The sequence below is a fragment of the Gossypium raimondii genome, chromosome 9 (genome assembly GCF_025698545.1).
Source record: "Gossypium raimondii isolate GPD5lz chromosome 9, ASM2569854v1, whole genome shotgun sequence".
Lineage (NCBI taxonomy): Eukaryota > Viridiplantae > Streptophyta > Magnoliopsida > Malvales > Malvaceae > Gossypium > Gossypium raimondii.
The window spans coordinates 41,542,804-41,565,203 of NC_068573.1; the positions used below are offsets into that span (position 1 = coordinate 41,542,804).

A 22,400-nucleotide genomic window follows, 5' to 3' on the forward strand; every position below is an offset into this window, starting at 1 on the left:
CCACTGTATACCGAATGGGTAGGGAATGCAAGGGAAAGCTGTAGAGAAGAAGATGGGACAAAGGTTTCAAAACCAGGTGTATAGGCATGGGAATCTAAGTCTTCCAAGCACTTCCAGACAAATCAGTTTCAGAATTGCGAAAGAACCTTTGCTTTATGATATTGAAAAGAGAGAAAAAATAAAGATAAAACCAAACAATAAAGTCCTCAAGAGAATTACCCACTTTCCCTACCATCTTTTCTTTTTCTTTCTCTTCAACCAAACAGCTTCACTCCTACTCTTCTTTCTCAAGTGTCACCACAAAAAACCCGGTCATTTAGAGACAAAAGTAGGCTAAGAAAGTGGCCTTTCAGGTAGAAAAATTATATGCCTTGAACTTGTGTTCATAGCTATATGCCAAATTGACAACTCAAAAGCAAAGGGAAGTTATGAGGGGCAAAGTCACCTTGAAGCCAACTTTATTATGACCGATTACGAGTTTATTCAAGATGTCACCCTCCTCTTTCTTTCTTTTTAATAACATATTTCCTTTTCTTCAGTATATATACAACTCCTTGCCTCCTTTTTCTAATGCAATCTTCTTAACCTCAACAGTTTTTGTACATTTTCTCCAACACTTCTCAAGTATGTGTGTGTATTCATGCTTGAGAATGCTTGCCATGTGGTACTTCTTCACTGCCTTAGACACCATTGTCCAAGCATTATCATCATTATTCGGTTATAGACACTAAAAAGTAACTGGACGTTATACATTCAGTGTGCCTCAACATATATATATGTATATTAGGCATCCATTCATTTTCATATTCATATATCATCATGCTTGCATTATATTAATTAAATGCATATTTTGCATGCCTGGCTCCCTGTATGCCATTTGCAAAGCTCATCAAGAGTCTGGTGGCCTTCGCGTATGGCGTGCGAGGAGCCATGCATGCATTCTGATGTCTTAATCAGGGGAAAAGAAAAAGAGTTAGGATTTCCATGACAAAATAAGCTTAGGGATACAGGTATCTTCTGAGATCTCTTGGATTAGTTCTTTTTTATTTGTTTTTGCTTCTGAACCCGGTTTTCTTTTCACATCTTATACTGCAGAAAAGGAGGACTCTGATGTTTCACTCTATTTTCCTCATTTCCTAGGGAGAATTCAACTACCAAACTGTAATATGCTTTTTATTTATATATGAAAAGAATGAAAAGTTGTAGTGGGAAAATGCTATTCTTCTCTCTCTATCTTTTTTCTTTGTACAACATTTTCAGGACCGTATAGGAACTGTTCCAATGTTATGGAGAAACAGTGATTAGTTCTCCCAAAAGAACAATTGAGGCAGCAAGTCAAGAACAAGAGCTCAGGGAGCTTGGGGTGCTTTCCATGTTTGAGGCTTTAGAGTAGAGGCTCTGAAACGTTGTCTTTTGTCCCAACTTGATGTTCATCAGATCAGCAACAAGACCAGGTTGTGAAATCTGAACTCCTTCTATGTCTATCTCATTAGTCAACATTTTCAGGGCTGTTGACATTTCTGGTCGGAACCTGGCTGTTTCTTGAACGCAAAGGAGACCCACCTTGATGTATCGAACCGCATCTGCTTCAGGGCAGTTCATACCTAGTACAGGATCCACCAATTGCAGAAGCCTGTTAGCCCTGTATAGTTCCCATGCCTGCATGTCTCACACACAATATGAAGTCAACAAGTTACTAATTTACTAAGAGAATTTATTTTCCGAAAACGAATCGGGAAGTTAGATTCACAAGTTACTTTGAATAACATCCATTACCTTTTGAACCAGGTAACGTTCACCATGTTCAAAGTCAAAATTGACAACTGTCTGGCCGCTGATAATTTCCAAAAGTAGGACCCCAAAACTGTAAACATCTGTTTTTCTTGTCAAACGTCCACTGACGGCATATTCTGGGGCAAGATAGCCTCTATCTCATTTGCCATCGTAATAAATTCCATTAGCCACGGTTACTTCAAGGAGCATAAATTCAATCCCACAGGAGAAATATTCATTAAGTTTATTGGTAAAGAACCAGCATTTCTCACTTACAATGTGCCTGCAACACGGGTACTAATATGAGAAGCATTATCCCTCAAAATTCTTGAAAGCCCGAAATCTGAAACTTTCGGTATTAAATTTTGATCCAAAAGTATGTTGCTAGCTTTAATGTCTCTGTGCACAATGTGTGGCTTAACTTCCTCGTGAAGATACGCAAGCCCTCGAGCGACCCCTAGCAAAATCGCTCCCCTTGCTTCCCACCTGAGTTTGATCCTGTTTTGCTCTCCACCTATTAATCGACAAGACATGGCAACCAAAATTGTCTAAACATAAATTCTATCGTTTTCGTTCACTATCTGATCAAATTTCGAGTATTCTGCAATGTTTTAATTCATCAAATGAAATCTTTATAACACGAATTACTCAATTTAGAATACCAGAACAATGAAAACAAGCTTACCTAGTAATACCTGCGCCAAGCTATTATTTTCCATGTAATTGTAAACCAAGAACCTTTTAGCTCCCTCAACACAGCAACCTACAAGTGTGACAAGGTTTTCATGTTTAAGATTTGTAAGTGTAGTTATTTCAGACACAAACTCCCTTTCCCCACGCATGGATTCCAGTTCAATTGAAAGCATTTTTACAGCTACAATAGAACCATTTGTAAGCAAGCCCTGCAAGATGAACCCAAAACTTTATATGATTACTGTATTAACCAAGGTTTTAACTTTTTGAGTTCAAGTCAAAAGACGTTTAACCTTGTAGACCGAACCAAAGGCACCTTCTCCGATCTTGTTTGAAGCAGAGAATCCATGAGTGGCAACTTTGAGCTCACTATAAGAGAAGACAGTAAAATTTTGATCATTTTCTGGTTCAGGTTCTGCAATGAAAGAAAGAAAGAAAAGCAACTACTGTTGAATAGAGAAAATAAAATCAATATTGGAAACACTAAATCCTCTTTAAACTTTTTTGAGACGAAACATAGTCAAAGGTACAAGAAAGAGAGAACACGCATAAGCTTATGTTCTTTACCCTCTTTGCGTATGTCGATGATAGCTGTTTCTGATGGAAAACAAAAACATTTTGAGAAACAGGAATTGAACTTCATGTCTTTGGGTCTGCCTGGAAAGTGGAAACTTAGAAATTTCCCCCTTTTCTCTCACGAATCTTTCTAACCCTGAACTGTGAGATTAGATGTTTGGTTAGAGGGAAAAAGTTTTCAGCCAAATTGGAGGAAGGAGAGTATGGTAGCAGTTAAAAGAGGAAGCGCAACGAGAACATAGCATGCCTATGGATTTTGACTTTGTCTTTAAAAAAAGGAAGACTTATAGACTCACTCATTTCTCCGGGAAAATTTAAAAACAAAGCCTAGTTTTAGCAGCATAATCGGATGAACAACAAAACAAATAAGTTAATATAAAACAGTCATGCTCATTTCAGATTGGGAGTCCGTTCTTTTTCCCACGAAATGAAAAATATCTGTAATTAAAGAATTACTCATTAGATACCAATTTTGAAAAAAAAAGAAAAGAAAAAGAACTTAGATTTTTACAAGACCGTAACAGGAAAGAAGACCCATCCATCCATCAGGACCAACCCGCCAACATGGACTTGAAATTTAATCAAAAAGAAAAACATCCAAATCTTGTCAACATATGTTGTTTCTTTTAACTATGTTTTAAGGTTTAGCTGATGAAGTAAAAATAATACTCTTTGTTTTTTAGATTTAAATATTTTAATCCAATTTATTCATAATCATTATTTTTATTTTAAATAATAGATATAATATTTTAACAATTATATTTTCCTGTTTCCCCAATTAATGGAGCATAGACTAATGAAAATAATATTCAAAAAGGTTATTGCTTGAGCCCAAACCCAACTCAACATCAAGCTGCAGAATATAAGACCTTTTCATAATGTTAATTTAGCATTAATCTATACATCTATTCTTTATTGTAAAAATACTTTTCTTGTCGCTTTTGAATTTTTAAACATTTCGATGATAATTAAACCTAATCCTGAATATATTATGAGAAATGAAATTTCAAGGTTGCTAGAAAATTTTAAAAATAGCAGCACCTACTCCTAAGGGAATAATTAAGATTAAGCAGGTAGGGTAAACCCACTTGTTTACGTTTTTTATTTGTGCTCATTTTTCAATCATAGCCTTAAATTACAGAATTACACTCTATAATTCTATCTTATAAGTCAATTTTAATCCAAATCACCCTTTAATTGAACCCGTTATGATCATTTTTATCTTGAATCCGTACGTCAAAATTAGTGGAGGGTATGTTTTGATTTCATGTGAGCCTAAGGGTTTGTGAATGATAACACCACAAAGTATGCATATTACGTTATAAGTAAAGCTTTTCTTTCACGTATATTACTCTGATATAGAAAATGAAAGTTTTGTATACTTTTTTTTTTTTTGTAACACGTTTTGAAATCAAATAAATAAATTTATGTTGAAAGATGTTATACATCAATAATCATTGACCTAAGTATTAGAAAGGATTTGGGTCTCTGACCCGTTATTCGAATAGGCCCGTCAGAAGATTGAGTGCAAGATGAACCACGAAAGGACAGTAAGGCGAGTTCGTGGACCCTACTCGCAAGAACCCAAGGAAAATCACGGTCTCGACTCGCATACATCCAATGAGCTCGCAGAAAGGATCACGTGCTCCGCAGGTCACCCAGACACATGTCCAGCAGGTGCAGAGCCCGCTCAGAATGTAAGTCCCAATAACAAAAAAGATCGTGTGCTCTGTAGACACGTGCCCAATAGATCTGGAGAATGTTAGCACTAAAGGCAGCGGAGTCAAAGACAAAATAGTGGAGCCCTATCATGAATTGCAATAATATCTGTAACAACATATATAAATACTCGAGCACTCCTATCAATAAGATAAAAGGGTTTTTTATTTTTTATTTTTTAAAAATTATTGAGAAAAGGTCGAAATCTACTTGCCTTTTTGAACCCGCATCTGCTTATTAAAATTAATAAATCAAATTCATGTTAGTAAAATACTTCACCCAAATCTAGGGTCTTCCAAAAGGACCCAGACAAATCAAATCAAATAAAGAACGTAAGTATCATTATCGGCTAAAATTTCAATACCAAAAGTAAGCCTTTTCAATTGGATTCTCTATCACTTGAAATTGATTTTCCTATGAATTGAGTGAGATATTTGGTGTTCAGTCCTTACCTATTTCTTATCCTTGTAAAATAGTCCCTCCACTTATGAGCCCCGAAACTACGGTCCTCTTGACCCCCTGGTCGTTGGTCTTTAAACTGACCGGTTCAAGCTTTAACCAAAGCTCGCCTTTTGCTCTGGATATTGCTTCGTAAATAAAATATTTGATCCTGGAGTTCTTCTTGTTAGGTTTTCTTCCAACACAAGACTTATCCAATGACAATCGTTTCAAATCCTCAATTAGACTGGACTCAAGTTGGATCCATATATATGGATTATGGTTTAATGTGTAGTTATGTACATAAACTTTGATTTTGTGCAATTTTATACATGAAACTTTTATTTGATCCAATTCTTGATAATTATTAACACAATTATTGATATAACATCATTTTTTGTTTATATGCTGCATACATAAATAATTATATTTATTCAATATAAAAATAAAGTGATGTATTTATTTCTTTAAATGTGTATGATTGAATCAAAATTGAACTTTTAAGTATACATTTGAACCACAATTGGAGTTTCACGTGTATAATTGCATCAAATTAAAAGTTATGTATACAACTACACATTAAATCAAAGTTCATGTATAATTTTGAGATTTATCCATTTTTGATCATATCTGTTCTTTTACACAATGCCTAAAACTATCAATAGTCGCTCCCCAAATAGAAGGATATTGCACTTCAGCACACTCGAACCCACGTATTCCTACATTGATAATAATATTCATACCAATCAAGCTAACACTCAATAACTTTTATTAAATTATTTTTTTCCTTTTTCGCCTGAGACATGTAATACCATATTCTGTTCAACCAACTTAGAAGATGTCAAATATATATCAATATTTATTTATAATTAAAAAAGGAGATAAAATGTCAAATTTTAGTTGGTTTCTTTTTTAAAAAAACTAATTTTACTTATTCAATAAATGGCTGTGGTTGAATGGTTGAGTTCAAAGTCTTCTTTTTAATGAAGAAATACATTTCAATTTCTAAAATGAAACAAGTATTATGACACAATAATATTAGGTATATCAAATTAAAAATTATTATCCTTTTCCAGAAAAACAAAATGTTCCTTATAGAGTGAAGGCATGGGTACAAATATATATTATATGTAGCAAAAAGAATATTATATAAATTGAATCCAATACAACCTTTATATACTAATTTGTATATATATTGATTTTGTAATACTTTTTATAGTATTAACTTTCGTTTAAAATCATTAATATTTTTAATGAGTTAAAAAGCAACAAATTACAAAATAATTTTAAAAATACTTAACATTAAAACAATACAAAATTCATTATAGTTTGAAAGTTAATCAATTGGATCAAAACTAAAATTAGTGAAGTTTTTATTATCAATTAAACCAGTTAAATCAATTGATTGTATAAAAAAAATTTAAGCATTAATTATTTGATTTTGATAATACATAAGTATTAAATATTATAGATAGTTAGAATTTTGTCACTAAAATTAGCAAATGTCGAGTGCTACGCTTCCTAATGTGGATCTTACGGCGGGTGCTAATAGTTCAGGTTCTAATAGTGGTGTTGGTAGGGCTATGAAAAAAGTGTGCACCAGGCTGGAGTTACATTTAGACTAAGATGATCCAATGGTGGACAGAAATGGGCAAAAAGTTTAAAGTTTGGATGTTTCCAAAGCATTATACAGGTCAACCTTGTTAGTGCGTCATCGGAGAAGGAACAAAATGTATTCATGAAGGAAGATTTTGCCCTAACTAAAGGGGATGTGTTAACTGAAATGGTTGAAAGTGTCCCATCAATTACGTTTTTGGATAGGGTGCAAGAGTATATTGAACGTCAAATGGCTAAAACTATTATTGTTAATTTGCTGAGGGGAAGATTGGATTTAATGTCCTTTTGAACAAGATTACCTTATTGTGGAATCCAAAATGCCCAATTCAACTCATGGATCTTGAAAACGACTTCTTCCTGGTTAGATTTCAAGACGAGAACGACTACAATAAGGCCTTAATTGGGGGGCTATGGGTAAGTTTTTGAAGATACCTGATTGTTCGGCCATGGTCACTGGATTTCTCAACATCGCGAAGTGGAATTGAATCGCAATTCATTTGGATACGACTTCTGGAATTACCTAAGGGGTTTTACTCGGATTGTCTTCTCAGGGTGATTGATAAAACAATTGGACTAGTTGTTAAGTTGGATGTGCACACGGATTGTGCTCGCATGGTAAGATTTGCCCGACTAGCAGTTTGGGTCAATTTGAGGAAGCTGCTGATGTCCAAGGTTAGAATCAATAACCACCTTCAACGAGTCGAATATGAAGCTTTGCCTAACATTTACTTCAAGTGTGGACTTTATGGGCATGGAGCAGACTTGGGCTCAGGAGTTAAAACAACATCACCGACAGCTGATTTTGATTGTGCTAGTCCAGTGATGGAAAAGTCAGGGCTTGAACGGAGGGTGGAGAAGGAGCCCTTTGCCCCTTAGATGGTGGTGGAACAACGAAAAGAGAGAAGCCGAGTCACAAGGAAGGAGAGCAATGATAGTTATGGTGATACTTTTGGGGGTTCGTGGTTTGCGACACTTAGAGATCTTAGAGGAGAAAATCTTAGTGATGTTGATGGAAAGATTGACGACGAAATGGAGGATAGAAATTAGGGACAAATTAATGGTGTAGGTGACAATAGTGTTTTAGGCTCCAAGTGATTAAGAGCAAATCTACGGATACCAAGGCTAAAAAGCGGGATAAAGGAAAATGGGTAATGAGCTTCAAAATATACGGCTTCTATTAGACCAACGATTGGAAGCGGAGGTATTTATTTATTTAAATTTAAACTATATAATATTAACATAGTCGGTTTCATATTTAGTAGTATATATATAACTAATGTTTTTATCACGTTAATATAGTTTGAATGGACACCATACGAGGATCTGACAATTTGAGAAGTCATCCCCGATAAATTATTTGTGAATCCCAACATCTGGCATTTGAATGTCCCCATTGGTAATGTATGCTACCATTGAAATGCACAAGACTGGTAGAGTGCTGCGGCAGTTCGGATTTCGACAATTGATTCCCGTGGCACTTCAAGACCTTGATGATCTGCATCCTATCGACTTGCGGCGGCCGAATGAGAATTGTTTGGTATTCCACTCCCAACATATCAACATGTGGAATAATCAATATGATTTCTTACCTACTCGCAAACCTATTATCTTTCCGGAGTTAGTATGCGATCCAGAGTACATGCCATGATTTAGGATCTATAGCAAGCCATATTTGTACGGAAAAAAAAAGAGCGAGGGGTCGGCATCCCTATACGATAGGCCACAACGCCCCCTTTAAATCCAAGGCCTGGCAACGGGGGTCCATCATCAACATCCACGTAAGAACCGGCACCGACGGCCCTAGAACCAATGCCCACACCGCCCACCGGTCAGTATGTACCATCTTATTCTGGTGCATATTCTAACCCTATCATCTTCACACAAGCACCATATATTGCACCACATTTTTCTACTTCTAGTCCTATGTCAGGTTGGAGTGTAATACATTTGTCCTCGATGTATTCAACGCCTATGCCATCGGCACCTCCGATGACGCCGACGATGATGTATAGGCCATCTATGTTTCAGGCACCAATAGAGAGTCTACTCGTCATCCCATCGGTGTATGGGACTTAATATAGTTATGCTCATTTGTCGTTTGTGACGCAAACACCTCCGGGATCTTTGTTCTACCAAGCTGGGTCAACTTCCCAACCACCTATTCCTGCCCAAAGGTTGAACCAATAAGGAATCTAGTGTGCAACCGTTGACCACCCCGATATGGCACAAATTTTGATCGACATTAATTTTATCATTGTATCGAACGTTTATATTTTTCGACGATTTTTATTATTATGTTTTTAGAGGAATATTGTTATCATTTTAAAAAAAAACTAAAGTTGAAATTTGTTATCATTTTACAAAATTGAAATTGTAATTTGTTACCATTTCACAAAATGAAAGTTGTTATTCATTATCATTTTACATATTACAATAGAATTGATATTTGTTTTTTAGTTTGCATCTTCCTCAATTGGTTTGACCTGTCCTACATATCCATGTTGTTGTGTATTCGAGTCAACGTCGATCGACCTTTTGGTTTGCGATGCAATGACCTATTGGGTAACAACTTAAATGGAGTGCTCGATACAAGCGGTCACATACGATTGGTGTAAATATGAATATTTTAAATATTGAATTCAATAATTACTAATATTATGTTAAACGTTTAATCAATTTAAATTTTAAAACCCTAAACCTTAATTTTTAAAAATTGGCCTATTCCGATAATTTTGAAAAAAATTGACATTTTTTTGTGATTCAATCAATTTACCCTAATTTTTACAAAATTTTATTATTGACAATTAAGGATAATAGCATCAATTACATCGGTAGCTAGCTAACAATATTGCAACGTGATGAAAGCTTGAAAGCTTGCTGCCCTCACACGGCTAAATGATTATTGAGGTGAAAATTCATGAGTCGCGCCACTTGTATAAGAAATGAGAGGGTTTTAATAAAAGTACGAGGATCGAAAAATGAACTTAAGTAAAATTTAAGGTCCGTTTACTATACAGGCTATGCCTTAGGAAAGATTTTTGGCTTGAGCCCGGCTTGATCCAAAAATATTATGTTATAAAAGAATATTTATATTAATTATATGTTAAATAATAATTATATATTTATATTAAATCACAAACCCTATAACAATTAAACTTGTTACTCAAAACTTAAAAAAACTTATTCAACTAAATAATCCAACTCAAAATATAAAATTTTAAAAATTATATTTAATACAATAAAAATTATTAAATTTATAGTAGTATTTTTAATATAAATATTTTTAATGTGTTAGAAAAGTTTTATATTAGTGTATTATATTTAAAATAAAAATAAAACAAAACTACTCTAAAAAAGCCAACAAATATGATTGGGGTAGGTCAGATCTAAATTTACATTTCTTAAATAGAGTGAAACTTAAAAAATATATATTTTTTGAATTAAATTCCAACTTAAAAAATGAATCTAAAAACCATCTCTAAATGAAAAACTGGTGAATGATTTTAGAATTTTCATTATTTTAAGGCAAAAGACAAGTTGTCTACCGACAACATCTTGGGCGTTTGAAATTTGCAAATGAATTTTTAACAAAGAAAAACATTGATTGGGATGGAGACAATGACTATGACTGCATAAGCAATGGAATTGTTTGAAGGTTTCCACTTTTTGTCTCTGCCATCACGCCTTTCCCACTAGTCGTTATCAGATTACACAAATTTTAGTTACTATAATATAATTGCTAGACACGGGAGAAAATAAAATATCTTATCATGAAAGACAAAAAGATTGATTGAGTTAATGAAGAGGGCAATTTATCATTAAAAGCTTTTTTTTTTTTAATTTATCGAAATAGATTCGATATTTTATTATTTATTAGAATTGGCCCTTTTCTCTTAAAGCGCGTCCACGTCAGCATGAAGTCAGGGGACGTGTAAGCAAATTGCGTCCACATTAACGCGCTTTGCTGACGTGGCAACAAATCGCGTCTACGTCAGCAAAGCGCTCTGACGTGGACGCGATTTGATGCCACATAGCGCACCCTTGAGGATGCGATTTCCCGGCACGTGAACAGTGCAACGGTCATTTTTTTGACCGTTGCCCCCCCAATGGTCAAAAAAAATCTATAAATACCCCCTACCCTTTATTTTTTTTTCATAAACTAATCATCTCTCAATTATTTTCTCAATTTCCTCTCAATTTGCTCTCAAATTCCTTCCAAATTTCTCTCAAATCCATATTTAATCTCAATTTGCTCTCAATTTGCTCTTAAATTTCTCTTAAACCCCTATTTTTAAATAATTTTAAATTTTTTTATTTTTAAAATTTTATAACCTCGCTTTGATTTTATATTAAAAACTCATAAACACGAAACGTAATCCAATTTTGAATAAATTATAATTAATTTAATTAGGACACCCTAAACCCTAATCCCTTATTTGTTTACTTTTTCCTCCAAAACCGTAAAAACCCTAACCCTAAAAACTAAAAACCTAACATGGGAAAAACGGGGAAAACACGTCCCCAGGGGTGCGCTACATGTCAGCAAATCGCGTCCACATCAGCGCGCTTTGCTGACGTTGCAACAAATCGCTCCCACGTAAGCGCGATTTGTGTCCACATCAGCAAAGCGCGCTGACGTGGACGCGCTTTAGGGGAAAAGGGCCCATTCGGATAAATAATAAAATATCGGGCCCATTTCGATAAATTTTAAAAAAAATGACTTTTTTTGGTATTTTGCGATATGAATAAAAATATATTTATTCTCGGTTGGTGAAATTAGATTGAAAATGATTCACATAAATAAAATAAAATGAAAGAGTAGCAGGGCAGGGGGAGCCCGTGAAGCGGCAGAAAGATGGTGAATTCGTGGTCTTTCTTTTTTGTCCAGAAAAAATAATCGTAAAACTTAAGAAATTAAAAAAGAAAGCAGAAAAATAAAATCACGATTCTTGATTTGCAGAGTTTTTATTGGGAAATATACGAATTTAAATGTAATGCACAAAAGAAGTATTTTAGTTTTTGAAAAAAAGGAATAAAAATGTTTTCATCATTTCTCCTTCAAACTCCGTTTTTATTATATATAATTTCTTCTCATGATAATTTATATGTAGAAGGTATTGACTATTGAATCATGGAATTTTATTATATCTCCTTTAATTGGATCAATTGAATAATTATATTATTTTGAAACTTTAACTACTATGATTTTCATTTTAACTATAATTTCCTTTGTTTTTAATTTAGTTTTCTATAAATATACTACTTTAATTTTTTTTAAGTATTAACTGTCCTAAGAACATTATTTTTATACTTCCTACAACTTACAAGTTTATTTTAAAAACATGATTTTAGATTATTATTGCATAATAATTATGGATTGGGCCAAGTCATAGCAAAAAGTTAGGCCTGTTTCTTAAGCTTGAGTCTCACCTGAAAATTGGGCTTAAATTTTTATCTCAAGTCCGGTTAACTCCAGTCCAATTTAGCCCGCCCGTATGAATTTTTTTAGATTATTTTTATATAAAAATAAATTTAAAAAATATAATACATCAAACTGATTAAAAACATTTATTTCCCAACAAATTAAAAATACATATAAAAAAATCTTTATACTTAAATAACACTAACTTAGTTGCAACGTAACAAGCAAATGCCTTTAAAATAGTAACAAAATTAACAATAAAACAAGAATTATACAATATCCAAACAATAATAACAAAATAATAATAAAATGGTAGCAAAACAAAACATAACAGCAATATGCAATAGCAAACAACAACAAATTTTTTTTTTAAATTCGGGCTGGGCTTGAGTCAAAAAAGTCTTGCTCGAGGCTCGACCCATTGTCTAAATAAGTCTTATTTTTTTGTCCAAACCTATTTTTTGGGCCGATATTTTCGTCCAAACCCTTCCATTTTTTAGGCAAGCCTTCGAGTTTGGTTTTTTCTAGATTAGTTTGGTTTTTGTTCTTTCTTTTTTTTTTTTGTTCATCGTACATTATTTTGGTTGATTTTGTATTATAAATAGTGGGCATATATTTATATTTATGCTTAAGTTATACTTGTATTGTATTAGTAAGACTTTTAAACAAAATTGAAATCTTATCACACACGTATACATGTAGAAACCACATATTTGGAATATATTGTGCACGTTAAAATAAAAATGTATGAAAACATTAAAATGAAGTTTTGATTTTGTGGTAAATTTAAAATTTTACTAATGCAATTGGCATAAGCTCAAATCTAGAGCTATCCATGGACTAGACTGAGTCAAGCCAAGGCTCGATTCTAAAAAAATTCCATGCTCAGACTCGTTTTCAAGCTAGCTTGACCCGCTTAAAAAGCACATTTTACTGTTCAAAAAATTAAAAAATATTTTTAATTGATATTTTATAATTAAAATTAAAACTTTAAAATATTTTTATTATTCAAATTGAATTCCACCTAGACCAAGTTGAGATACAAAACTTTTTGTCTAAGCTTAACCTAAGTCAAGTATATTTTTATTGATTATTATAAAAATAAAAATATTAAAATATTTTTAATAAATAATATAATTTATTTTAATTACGAAAAAATATTTGAATTGGGGAGTGGATTAAGAGTTTCGAAAATTGAATAAAACCTATAGATATAGTAAATTGTAGTGAACCATACATTCACGCCCTCAGTCTGCTGCTAAGTGCTTCTGCATAAGATTCGGAAATACAATCTGAAATGGACCAAAATTAGATACTTTTTTCACCAAACAAACAACTAGTGTAATTAAAAAGAAAAAGAAAGATAAAAGTTGAGATTAGCACACAATCTCTCGAGATCTCCCATTAATGGTGGGTTTGGGTGGAAGGTTTACGCAATCCATTATAGCAATCCAAAGATTCTCTTTTTCTCCAACTCCACTTTCCCTTTGCTTCCGTTTCCTTTCTCTGTCTTCTACTCATTAATCAAATATCCGTTTCGTTCCTTCCTCTCCCAAACAACTTCATTTTCTCTCTTCTTTTGTGGAAATCCCAAAATTATTGACACGAATTTGGATCTATCTTTGTTATAAAAATCTTTCCTTTATACATATTTATAACAACTTCCAATTTATTTCCCTTTATATTCCTTCTTCTGCGAAATACCATGGGAAACATCGGAAGTAGCGGTTCACATGGCTGGCGTAGGAACGGCAGTCGGCGAAACCACCCTCCGCCGCCGCCGCAACCGCCTACTCCATCTCAACCTCAACCTGAAATCACTGCCAATCGCTACGTCTTTGCTGCCGCCACGCCTTACCCGCCCCAGTACCCCAACACGAACCCACCCCAATACTATCAGTATCCAGGCTACTACCAGCCTCAGCCGCCGGTTCCCTTGCCACTTCCGGCGCCTTACGATCATCACCATCGAGGCGGTCCTCACATGGAACCCGCCAATTGGGGTAGGTATCCTTATGTACCGATGGTGCCGCCGCCTCCAGTGCCGTATATTGAGCATCAAAAGGCGGTTACTATAAGGAATGACGTTAACTTGAAGAAGGAAACTTTGAAATTGGTGCCTGATGAGGAGAATGCTGGGAAGTTTTTGGTTTCTTTTACTTTTGATGCTACTGTTGCTGGAAGGTATAAAACTCATAACTTTTCCGCATGAAATTTTCAATTTTCGTTGTCAATGAGAACCAGTAGTTGCAGCTTGATTGGAACTTTACTCTGTGCTTAGAATTGATGTGATTATTGTTTTAAAGCTGTCTTTATTAGAGCTTGAGATGTATATTATGTCAAATTAGAACGATAAGTGTATTACAGTTGGAGAGAGAAGCACTTTTAGATAGATTAAGCCTGCCAAGGGATTAAGCCTGCCAATTTGTGTGGAATTGAATGAATGATTATCGGGACAGCTTTTGTTAACTTATATCAATGTTGTAGTTTGTCTGTTGCGATTTGAGGTCTTAAGGCTTCCTTGCTTGAATGGGGTTTGACAATGATTAAAGAACCTGGTTGTCTGTAAGTTTATTTACAATTGTGAATCTACTTTAAAATATATACCAAGATGACAGGAAAAAGGATGAAAACTACTGAAATGGTATTTCAGAATCCTGCGCTTGTCAAAGTTCAAGCTGTGTGATTTTGTTGTTTTACTTGACAGAGAAAATGTTAATAGCTTTAATGTAATCAAGACTGAAATTATGGTGATTTCTGTGTCCTGGTGGTAATCGATTATGGGAACTGCTTAACTAGAGTAAAATGATGGAAAAGTAAGCTCTATGCTTTGCTTGAAAGAAGTTTTGCAATAGATTACCGAAAAGAATCATAAATGGTTTGTTGATCAGCACAACTTAGGTGACAAGCATTTATCTGGCACAATTTCTTTCTGAAAATGTACAAGGACATTTCATATAGTCCTTTGGTCGTTCAATCATATCACATTATGGGTGGTATTGTACTTTGAATTGTTCTAATGGATATAGCATTTATGGTATTTTTGTTTCTCTAGCATCCATGTAGCCATTACCGACGAAGTCTTTTCCTTTTCTTCTTCTTACTAGCATTTATGCATTGAGGTTATTTCTTATGCAGCATCTTATTTTTCTTCTGTGTTGCTTCTCTCTACTGAAGATTGCCATTTTTGTGTGTCTCTAATATAGTTATTAACAAGATGTAGTGTTTGCTTTTGCTCTGTGAACAGAATGGCTGTTATTTTCTTCGCAAAAGAAGGTGAGGACTGCAATCTAACACCAATGAAGGAAAGTATTCTACCCCCAGTAACTGTGCCTTTCGAACTAGGTCTAGGACAGAAGTTCAGACAACCCTCTGGTACAGGGATTGATTTCTCTATGTTTGAGGAGTCAGAATTACTGAAAGTGGATGATGCCAGTATCTATCATCTGGCAGTGAAAGCAGAGGCATTGCCTGTCAACCAGAGTGAACCAGATGGAAATCAAGTGACGGGAGCCATGAATTCTCAGATAACTCAGGCAGTGTTTGAGAAGGAGAAGGGCGAATACCACGCTAGAGTAGTGAAACAGATTCTATGGGTGAATGGTATGAGGTATGAGCTACAAGAGATTTATGGAATTGGAAATTCAGTTGATAACGGGGTCGATGCAAATGATCTTGGAAAAGAATGCGTCATTTGCCTTTCGGAACCTCGGGACACAACCGTTCTTCCCTGTAGGCACATGGTAACCAAGCCACTTTTTTGCTCTGCATTTCTTTTTTGGTGTTTTACAATATTGGTCGATTAGATGAGAAATCAGGGGCAAAATTTGACTGTTTTCCCTAAACCAATAAATGACAGACCTAATAAGGACATTATATCACAGTGGTGGGTCTCAAATAAATGGTGGATTTCACCAATTTTGAATCTAAAAGTCTATTCACAAAGAAGACAGACAAATGCAGTAAAGAAGATACTATATGCATATGACTGGTTGCTGATTCAATTGTTTTGTTTTTTTTATCATAATGCAGTGCATGTGCAGCTCTTGCGCAAAGGTTTTGAGATGCCAGACTAATCGCTGCCCAATATGTAGGCAACCTGTTGAGAGGCTTTTGGAGATAAAGGTCAACAATGTCCCTGATGAATGAGATGACTATGTTTCTTCAAATATCTTCCTGTATAGTACCTTGTTGCCTTTCTTTTGACTTTTACCCCCTTCTTTTTCACTTTTTCATTGCCTCTCTCTCACTATATGTTTGGCCTTTCTAATAATCAAACAGGAAGTTATAAGAATTATGCTGCTATATAGAATGAATGAATTGATGGAATTTTCACCCAATATCTATTAGCCAAATACGTGCTTTTCTCATCTGTGAAATTTCTTTTATGATCTATTACATTTTTTTTATGTTAAAGAAGAAACAGTAAAAATCATATGGTTGAATCCCATCTGATAATCATGATTTGCCCAAATTTGAAGAAAAACTGTGTAAGCCCAGACACCTAACTCGCGGAGCTATCCACATGTTCAACATTAGTCTTTCAATGATCCAACAAAAAAATCATAATCTTAACGGCGATGATCCATCACCAATAATAAATAACTCAAATTCGCCTCTAAGAAATACAAATCTTAAAGGAGCAACTTAATGTTATTCGTGTCAGTGTCATCATATACTCTAGGAATAGCCGTTTGTACTTTTATAATGGAGGGTCTTTCGTCCTCCACAACTCTTTCGTGCTGTCAAATGGATTCATCTCACTGGAATTCAATTCAGTTCACACGGTTGTAGTTCAAGACAACCAACGGGTGGGTTAAAGCGGTGAGTGGCCAAACTTGCAAATCAAAATGACAGAAAAAATGAAACCACCACCTTTGTTTTGTCTCGAATCTTGATGATGGTCTGATCATTGCTTGTAGCTAGAACCACCAGTCTTGCTGGGAAGTAATAGCTTATCCTTGGCGCTGCTACTTAATGTTTCGGTGTTGCTTGATTGACTTTCTGTAATACCTGGTCTCATCCAGATTTTTATGTGCCCCTCTTGACAAACCGTAAGTACAGATTCCTGGGTAAAAATCAAACCCGAGAGGGGTTCAGTGTGTACGCGATGAGCAACCACTGGCGAAATTTTTGGAACATCTCGAATGCTCGAGGCAGGTTGCAGGGTACCCAATGGGGATACATTGTCCCAATGGGAAGACTGGCTCCCGGTGCTGTAAGTAGGAGACCCTCCGGGAGGGCATCGACGTAGTGGCACCACAATTTCATCCATTTCCAAGTCCCACAATAGCAATTGTGTGTCCTACAGAGATGAAGGCAGTAATGAGATATATATATAGCAGGTGCTACAAGGAACCATATTCTCAGAGCTTGAAGTTCAGTGCTAATATATTAATGCTCAAGCACTACAGTTGGATGCCCCTCTTCAACAGGACAGAAGGAACTATTTTTTTATGGTCAAACAGATTGTGGTGTGCATCTGTGGGTTGTGTGGTTGGGATGGTGTCCATTATTGGCCAGGGGGTTGCTTTTCCCCACATGTTAAAGGATCAGACAGGAAAAAGAATCACAATAACCAACTTTTAAAACCATGTTCCTTGACCATAAAATGTTTTTGTAGAACGGTAAGACATTTCATAAATCTGTTCATCCCAGAATTTTCTCCAAGTACTCCCTTCTTCTCTGCCAATATTTTTTTGGCTTTGACCATCATTGTTCAGTTTAAGCCACTAGTATTCCCATATTAGCTGTAGACGGCACTATTAAACAAGAACCTAATCCAAAAAACCTACAACGGATAGTAATCTATGCAGAAGTAATGTTACATAAAGGAGGCAACCCCTACCACTATAAATGTTGCTTCGTAACTTTAACATAAATGTGAACCATCTATAACTTGCAAAAGCAAAGACAATTGCATAACTCAAGAGTTGATCCCACATAAACACAATCAAGAAACAATCAGAATACATGAGCAGGAAAGAACCATAGGAAAACATGGCATAAAGAAACAGGGCAGTCATTAGTTTGACCAGATTATATACCTGTCCAACAGAACCGAATCGGTACATCACAGTCTCCGTTGTGCCATCTGAATTAGGTGATGACCAATATGGATCAAACGCCACTCCACTGACCTGTCAGTGCCAGTTCATAAGAAATGAGTCTAGAGACATCATCCAAAATAAATAAAACAGAAGCCTTCATTAGAAGACAAAAATCTCACCCACGAGTTGTGCCCCTCACCCCATGCCACAACCTTCCGATCTTCCATACTCCAAACTTGAACCAAATCATCTTCGCCCCCAGTCAGAATATATTTCCCATCCATACTGTTCAGTGGACATTGTGTCAATAACAAATTTTATTTTATGTATAAAACAGATAACATTGACAAAAGGAGAACACAGTATACTCTAGAGAAACAGCCACAAGTTTAAAAAGTTTAACAGCAAAAACAGAGCACCTCCAAGAACAACACAGTACAGCACCATAATAACCTTTGCCACCACATACAAGCTGTTCTTTTGGATAATCAAACACTCGCAGATAGCCTGTACCCAGCATATGAAAAGAGAAAAAGAGAAATTAAACTTCAAACAAACTAGAAAATAAATGACCATAAAATGTAAATTATATGAATTTGAAGTAAAATACCATCTCTTCCAACGGTGGCCAAGTAGGCCCCATCAAAGGAGAAAGCAATGCTATTAATTGACCCTTGACAAACATGCCACCTTGCAATGGGATTACTCTGCAAGTAAAAACGGCACATCAACAAAGTGAAAGACACAGAATACATGGAAAGCTTGGAGTAAAAAGTATACGGCTTCCTCAATGATGTCAAACAACAGTCAGACTAATCCCAAGTTATGGTGCTAAGGTAGGTCCACTATCTTGTCACGTACCAAGACTATCATAGCATTAACTGTAACAAAATAAAAAAATAAATACATACACCAGCAGTCAAGCACAAGACTAAATTCTTTCTTCCTTCTTCTTTCATTCCTGTACCATGTAGCCAGCTAATCTGTTGAGTAAAGGTTTGCAGCATGCATGATTAACATGGGCTTCTATATGACTACTTGCAGCTCTTCAAAAAAAATAAATATGGGCACACTTAGGACTAATTGCAGCAGTCTAAGAAATTTGGGTGTAAATTACCATTTTCACAATCTAGATCATGAACAGCCCAACTGCATAAGAATCATCAAATTTTGAACAGAATATTTTCCAGCTAGAACTTACTAGATAAGTGAAAAATATGTTATAAGCAATAAAGCACCTACTAGAGCTGTACAGATGATATAATGCTAATGGCCTTCTCCTTTAGGCAAGAAGTTCTTAGGTAAAAAAAAATACTAATTTCAGGAAGCATACACAAATGACAAAGTCAAATTTCTAAAATAAACACCAACTGGTACCTTACTGTAACGTGCATGTGCTACAGAAAATTGAGTTTGGTCTTTTATAACAAAGAATGAAGAATCGCCAGCACCATCCTTGTTCTAGAGGGGAAAAGAAGAAAACGAAAACTAAAAATCCAATGAACTGTATAAAAAATCATGAAATTCGTAAGTTGTACCCCCAGATGAAAAAAAGCCTTGAAATTATTGGAACTTGCCTTTTCATATACATACATATTTCCATCAGCATGAGCAACCACAAAAGTACCATCAGCTCCAGGAACCCATGCGATACTAGTACAGCGACTGCTGGAAATAACAAGCATTAGTCAAAAGCCAACACTAGAAATAAAAAACCATCAATATCAAAGATAAACACCAATTAGTCACAAAGTTGGTTGCCCCTTTCCATTATCCTAAGGGAAGCCCAAGAGGAAAGCAAAGGCAGAAGAAAATTACAAAACAAATATTGCTAACAAGGTTAACAATCAACTCATAGAGAGGCCAACTAATTGCTGAATTTAAGCGGATAACATTGATACCTTAGAAATAAAGATTGAATATTTAAGGTCAAAGAGAAAACAAATAAAGCACGCTACAAAAAGGTCTCAAAGGTGGATGGAAGATTAAATTCATGGTCACCCAAAAAGGCAATATTGCCCTGTAAAACAACATATTCCAGAGAAAGATATTTTGATAATGATCTTATGGGGTAAGCTACATATGCACACCTGAAAGAAAAACTAAGCTATATGATGTCATGGAAAATTATTCTGCTTCCAAGCCTTTGGGTATTACAATATGTCTTTCTTCTATCCTAGAACTGAAACATATAAATCTGCAAGTCAACACCATGCAGTAAGACCTAAAACAGAACCTGCTGAACATGGAGGCTTAGAAAAGAACTTGGGTAGGGAAAATAAGTTGAAAGAGTCACTTTGAGAATGTCAAAAAAATGTATAAAAGATGTGGTATTCTTAATCTTGCCTGTTATTGACACAACCATCTTTATTGTAATGATGTGCCCCAACAAGTTTCTTTCCAACATCCTGTAACTGCTGTCTCAGTGACACGGAGTAAACTACAGCAATACAACAGAACTCATAAGTTGCAGAGTTTAAACCTTGGAATCGAAATTGCAAATCAGAACAATGATTACCATCACCAGAATTCAACCCAATAAGCAAATCATGCCCTTCCTTGGCATCCTGATCAAACGCATGGCAGACAGGGTTTGAATTGCTGAAATGGATAGACTTTATTGGATCCTGCCTCAAACATCAAGGTTCTTAAAATAGCACCATGTAAAACCCTTTCCATTCATCAAACATCTAACCAAGCCAAAAATCTAAATTACCTTTTCCTGAGAATTCAAATCACTTATAAAAATAGCATCACCAACATTAGAGATTAAATAAGTTCCTTTCCCATCAAAATTTGTATTAGTCATTGAAGTGCTTGAACTTGAAGTACCCAATGACCCAATCCTACTAGTACTACTAACACTTTTACTCCCACCATTCCCTCCAACAAAGCTAAGAGCACGGCTGCCGTTTCCAGAACCTAGCCACCTTGCTGCAGCTGATTTTACCCCAGTGCTAGCACCGAAGCTGGACGATGAAGCTGTTGGAGTTGACGGAGCTGGCTTGTCCTTTAGATGCGCAAGGGTAACCTAGAAAACCAATATTGAAACACAACACTTGAAATTTGAGTTTAGAAACATGGGCATTAATTTGAAGTCCTTAATATTCAATCTTTCAACCAACAATGCTCTAATTGAACATGAAAAAGTAACCTATCAAAATCTATTCATTCAGTGCTTCCAACAAATGAGTGTTTGTTAAAACCCTATTTTTACTAATAAATCGGAAACGTTATTATGTAATAAGAAATTTTAAGTACAAACCCACCAAATTGAAATTCCATACTACAAGTAAGACCTACTTAAAGCGAAATAAAAAAGATGGATCTTGATTACAACCCCAAATATAATCTCTCCCTTTTTTTCAATAATCTAAGAAAATGGACATATAAAACCCTAGAAATTTTGAAGTTACCTGAGTAACAGTCTTGCCATGAGCGTAGTGAAGAAGGCTAGAAGGGTGAGTCTTTTCATACTGAAGCTTATATCGACCTTCTGGGGTTTTAAAATAAGTTTTCAAGCCCGGCGATTGAGCGTTCGCCGATGAAGATGAGGTCGACATCATACCGTTAGCTGTGTTGATCATGCCGTCTCCTAATCATACACCCAAGAATATCATCTGATCATGACACTCTAGGGCTTCCTCTTATCTTCTTCCATTTCTTCTCAATTCTCAATTTTTACAATAAAAAACCCAAAAATAAAAACAAAAAGACTTCTTTTTTCTGTTCTTCAATGGCAATAGCTTAAAGGGATCAAAGAAAGGAGCTCAGAGGAGGGGAGGATCCTGTGTGGTTGCAGCTTATGATAAGTTTCTTAGTTTGCACTGATCGGTCTGTAATCTGAGTTTTGCTTCATATTTTTATATAGTTAAGAGTTTGACTTTGTGGCCAAACGAAAGGAAAATCAACACAATGGACGGTGGAGATGGGATGGAGAATTGAAGAGAGCGTTTCTCAGGCTTTGAAGCTATAACTTAGAAAGGGTTGGGAGAGACTGACAGACAAAGATGAGATTGAAGAGAAAAATGGCAATGAGACATATCCCTCTGTTTTCTTTGGTTTAGTGTTTGAGATTTGATTAAATATATTTCAGATTTTTTAGCTCCAAT

General features: G+C 35.2%; 3 protein-coding genes and 1 long non-coding RNA gene across 6 annotated transcripts; 2 read left to right on the forward strand and 2 right to left on the reverse strand.

Annotated features, from left to right (window-relative positions):
- The first annotated feature begins 33 nt into the window (after positions 1-33).
- Positions 34-1,787, forward strand: LOC105799790 (uncharacterized). The gene is made up of 2 exons (XR_001135665.2): positions 34-1,010; positions 1,096-1,787. It is a non-coding gene; the product is annotated as an uncharacterized LOC105799790 (long non-coding RNA).
- On the reverse strand, positions 1,153-3,596 carry LOC105799789 (putative serine/threonine-protein kinase). 2 transcript variants are annotated; one of them, XM_012630518.2, is made up of 6 exons: positions 3,034-3,596; positions 2,760-2,835; positions 2,459-2,675; positions 2,050-2,287; positions 1,777-1,927; positions 1,153-1,659 (listed from the first exon to the last, which is right to left on the reverse strand). In XM_012630518.2, the coding sequence occupies exons 1-6, from the start codon at positions 3,081-3,083 to the stop codon at positions 1,336-1,338; spliced, it is 1,056 nt and encodes a 351-aa protein (XP_012485972.1). In that variant the 5' UTR covers positions 3,084-3,596; the 3' UTR covers positions 1,153-1,335. The 2 variants fall into 2 exon arrangements, with proteins under 2 accessions (XP_012485972.1, XP_012485971.1); XM_012630517.2 differs by having other exon boundaries at positions 2,760-2,881.
- A 9,978-nt stretch (positions 3,597-13,574) lies between these two features.
- Positions 13,575-16,578, forward strand: LOC105799795 (probable E3 ubiquitin-protein ligase LOG2). Its single transcript, XM_012630525.2, has 3 exons — positions 13,575-14,422; positions 15,486-15,981; positions 16,271-16,578. The coding sequence occupies exons 1-3, from the start codon at positions 13,944-13,946 to the stop codon at positions 16,385-16,387; spliced, it is 1,092 nt and encodes a 363-aa protein (XP_012485979.1). The 5' UTR covers positions 13,575-13,943; the 3' UTR covers positions 16,388-16,578.
- A 97-nt stretch (positions 16,579-16,675) lies between these two features.
- On the reverse strand, positions 16,676-22,356 carry LOC105799791 (uncharacterized). Of its 2 annotated transcripts, XM_012630520.2 has the most exons (11): positions 21,705-22,356; positions 21,005-21,319; positions 20,807-20,915; positions 20,635-20,728; positions 19,866-19,953; positions 19,666-19,749; positions 18,899-18,995; positions 18,708-18,795; positions 18,468-18,573; positions 18,286-18,378; positions 16,676-17,543 (listed from the first exon to the last, which is right to left on the reverse strand). In XM_012630520.2, the coding sequence occupies exons 1-11, from the start codon at positions 21,873-21,875 to the stop codon at positions 17,148-17,150; spliced, it is 1,641 nt and encodes a 546-aa protein (XP_012485974.1). In that variant the 5' UTR covers positions 21,876-22,356; the 3' UTR covers positions 16,676-17,147. The 2 variants fall into 2 exon arrangements, with proteins under 2 accessions (XP_012485974.1, XP_012485976.1); XM_012630522.2 differs by lacking the exon at positions 19,666-19,749.
- Positions 22,357-22,400: the final 44 nt, after the last annotated feature.

Bases quoted from the DNA above. Each gene is read 5' to 3' on its own strand.
- LOC105799789 (XM_012630517.2), bottom strand. From the start codon at position 3,109: ATGAAGTTCAATTCCTGTTTCTCAAAATGTTTTTGTTTTCCATCAGAA. The intron at 2,676-2,759 runs GTTAAACGTCTT...TTCATCTTGCAG, and splicing joins CCTTTGGTTCGGTCTACAAG to GGCTTGCTTACAAATGGTTC. The intron at 1,660-1,776 runs GTAATGGATGTT...TGAGACATGCAG, and splicing joins AACGTTACCTGGTTCAAAAG to GCATGGGAACTATACAGGGC.
- LOC105799795 (XM_012630525.2), top strand. From the start codon at position 13,944: ATGGGAAACATCGGAAGTAGCGGTTCACATGGCTGGCGTAGGAACGGC. The intron at 14,423-15,485 runs GTATAAAACTCA...CTCTGTGAACAG, and splicing joins GATGCTACTGTTGCTGGAAG to AATGGCTGTTATTTTCTTCG. The intron at 15,982-16,270 runs GTAACCAAGCCA...ATCATAATGCAG, and splicing joins TTCTTCCCTGTAGGCACATG to TGCATGTGCAGCTCTTGCGC.
- LOC105799791 (XM_012630520.2), bottom strand. From the start codon at position 21,875: ATGATCAACACAGCTAACGGTATGATGTCGACCTCATCTTCATCGGCG. The intron at 20,916-21,004 runs GTAATTTAGATT...TGTTTGAGGCAG, and splicing joins ATTTGAATTCTCAGGAAAAG to GATCCAATAAAGTCTATCCA. The intron at 19,750-19,865 runs GCAAGTTCCAAT...TTTCCCCTCTAG, and splicing joins ATATGTATGTATATGAAAAG to AACAAGGATGGTGCTGGCGA.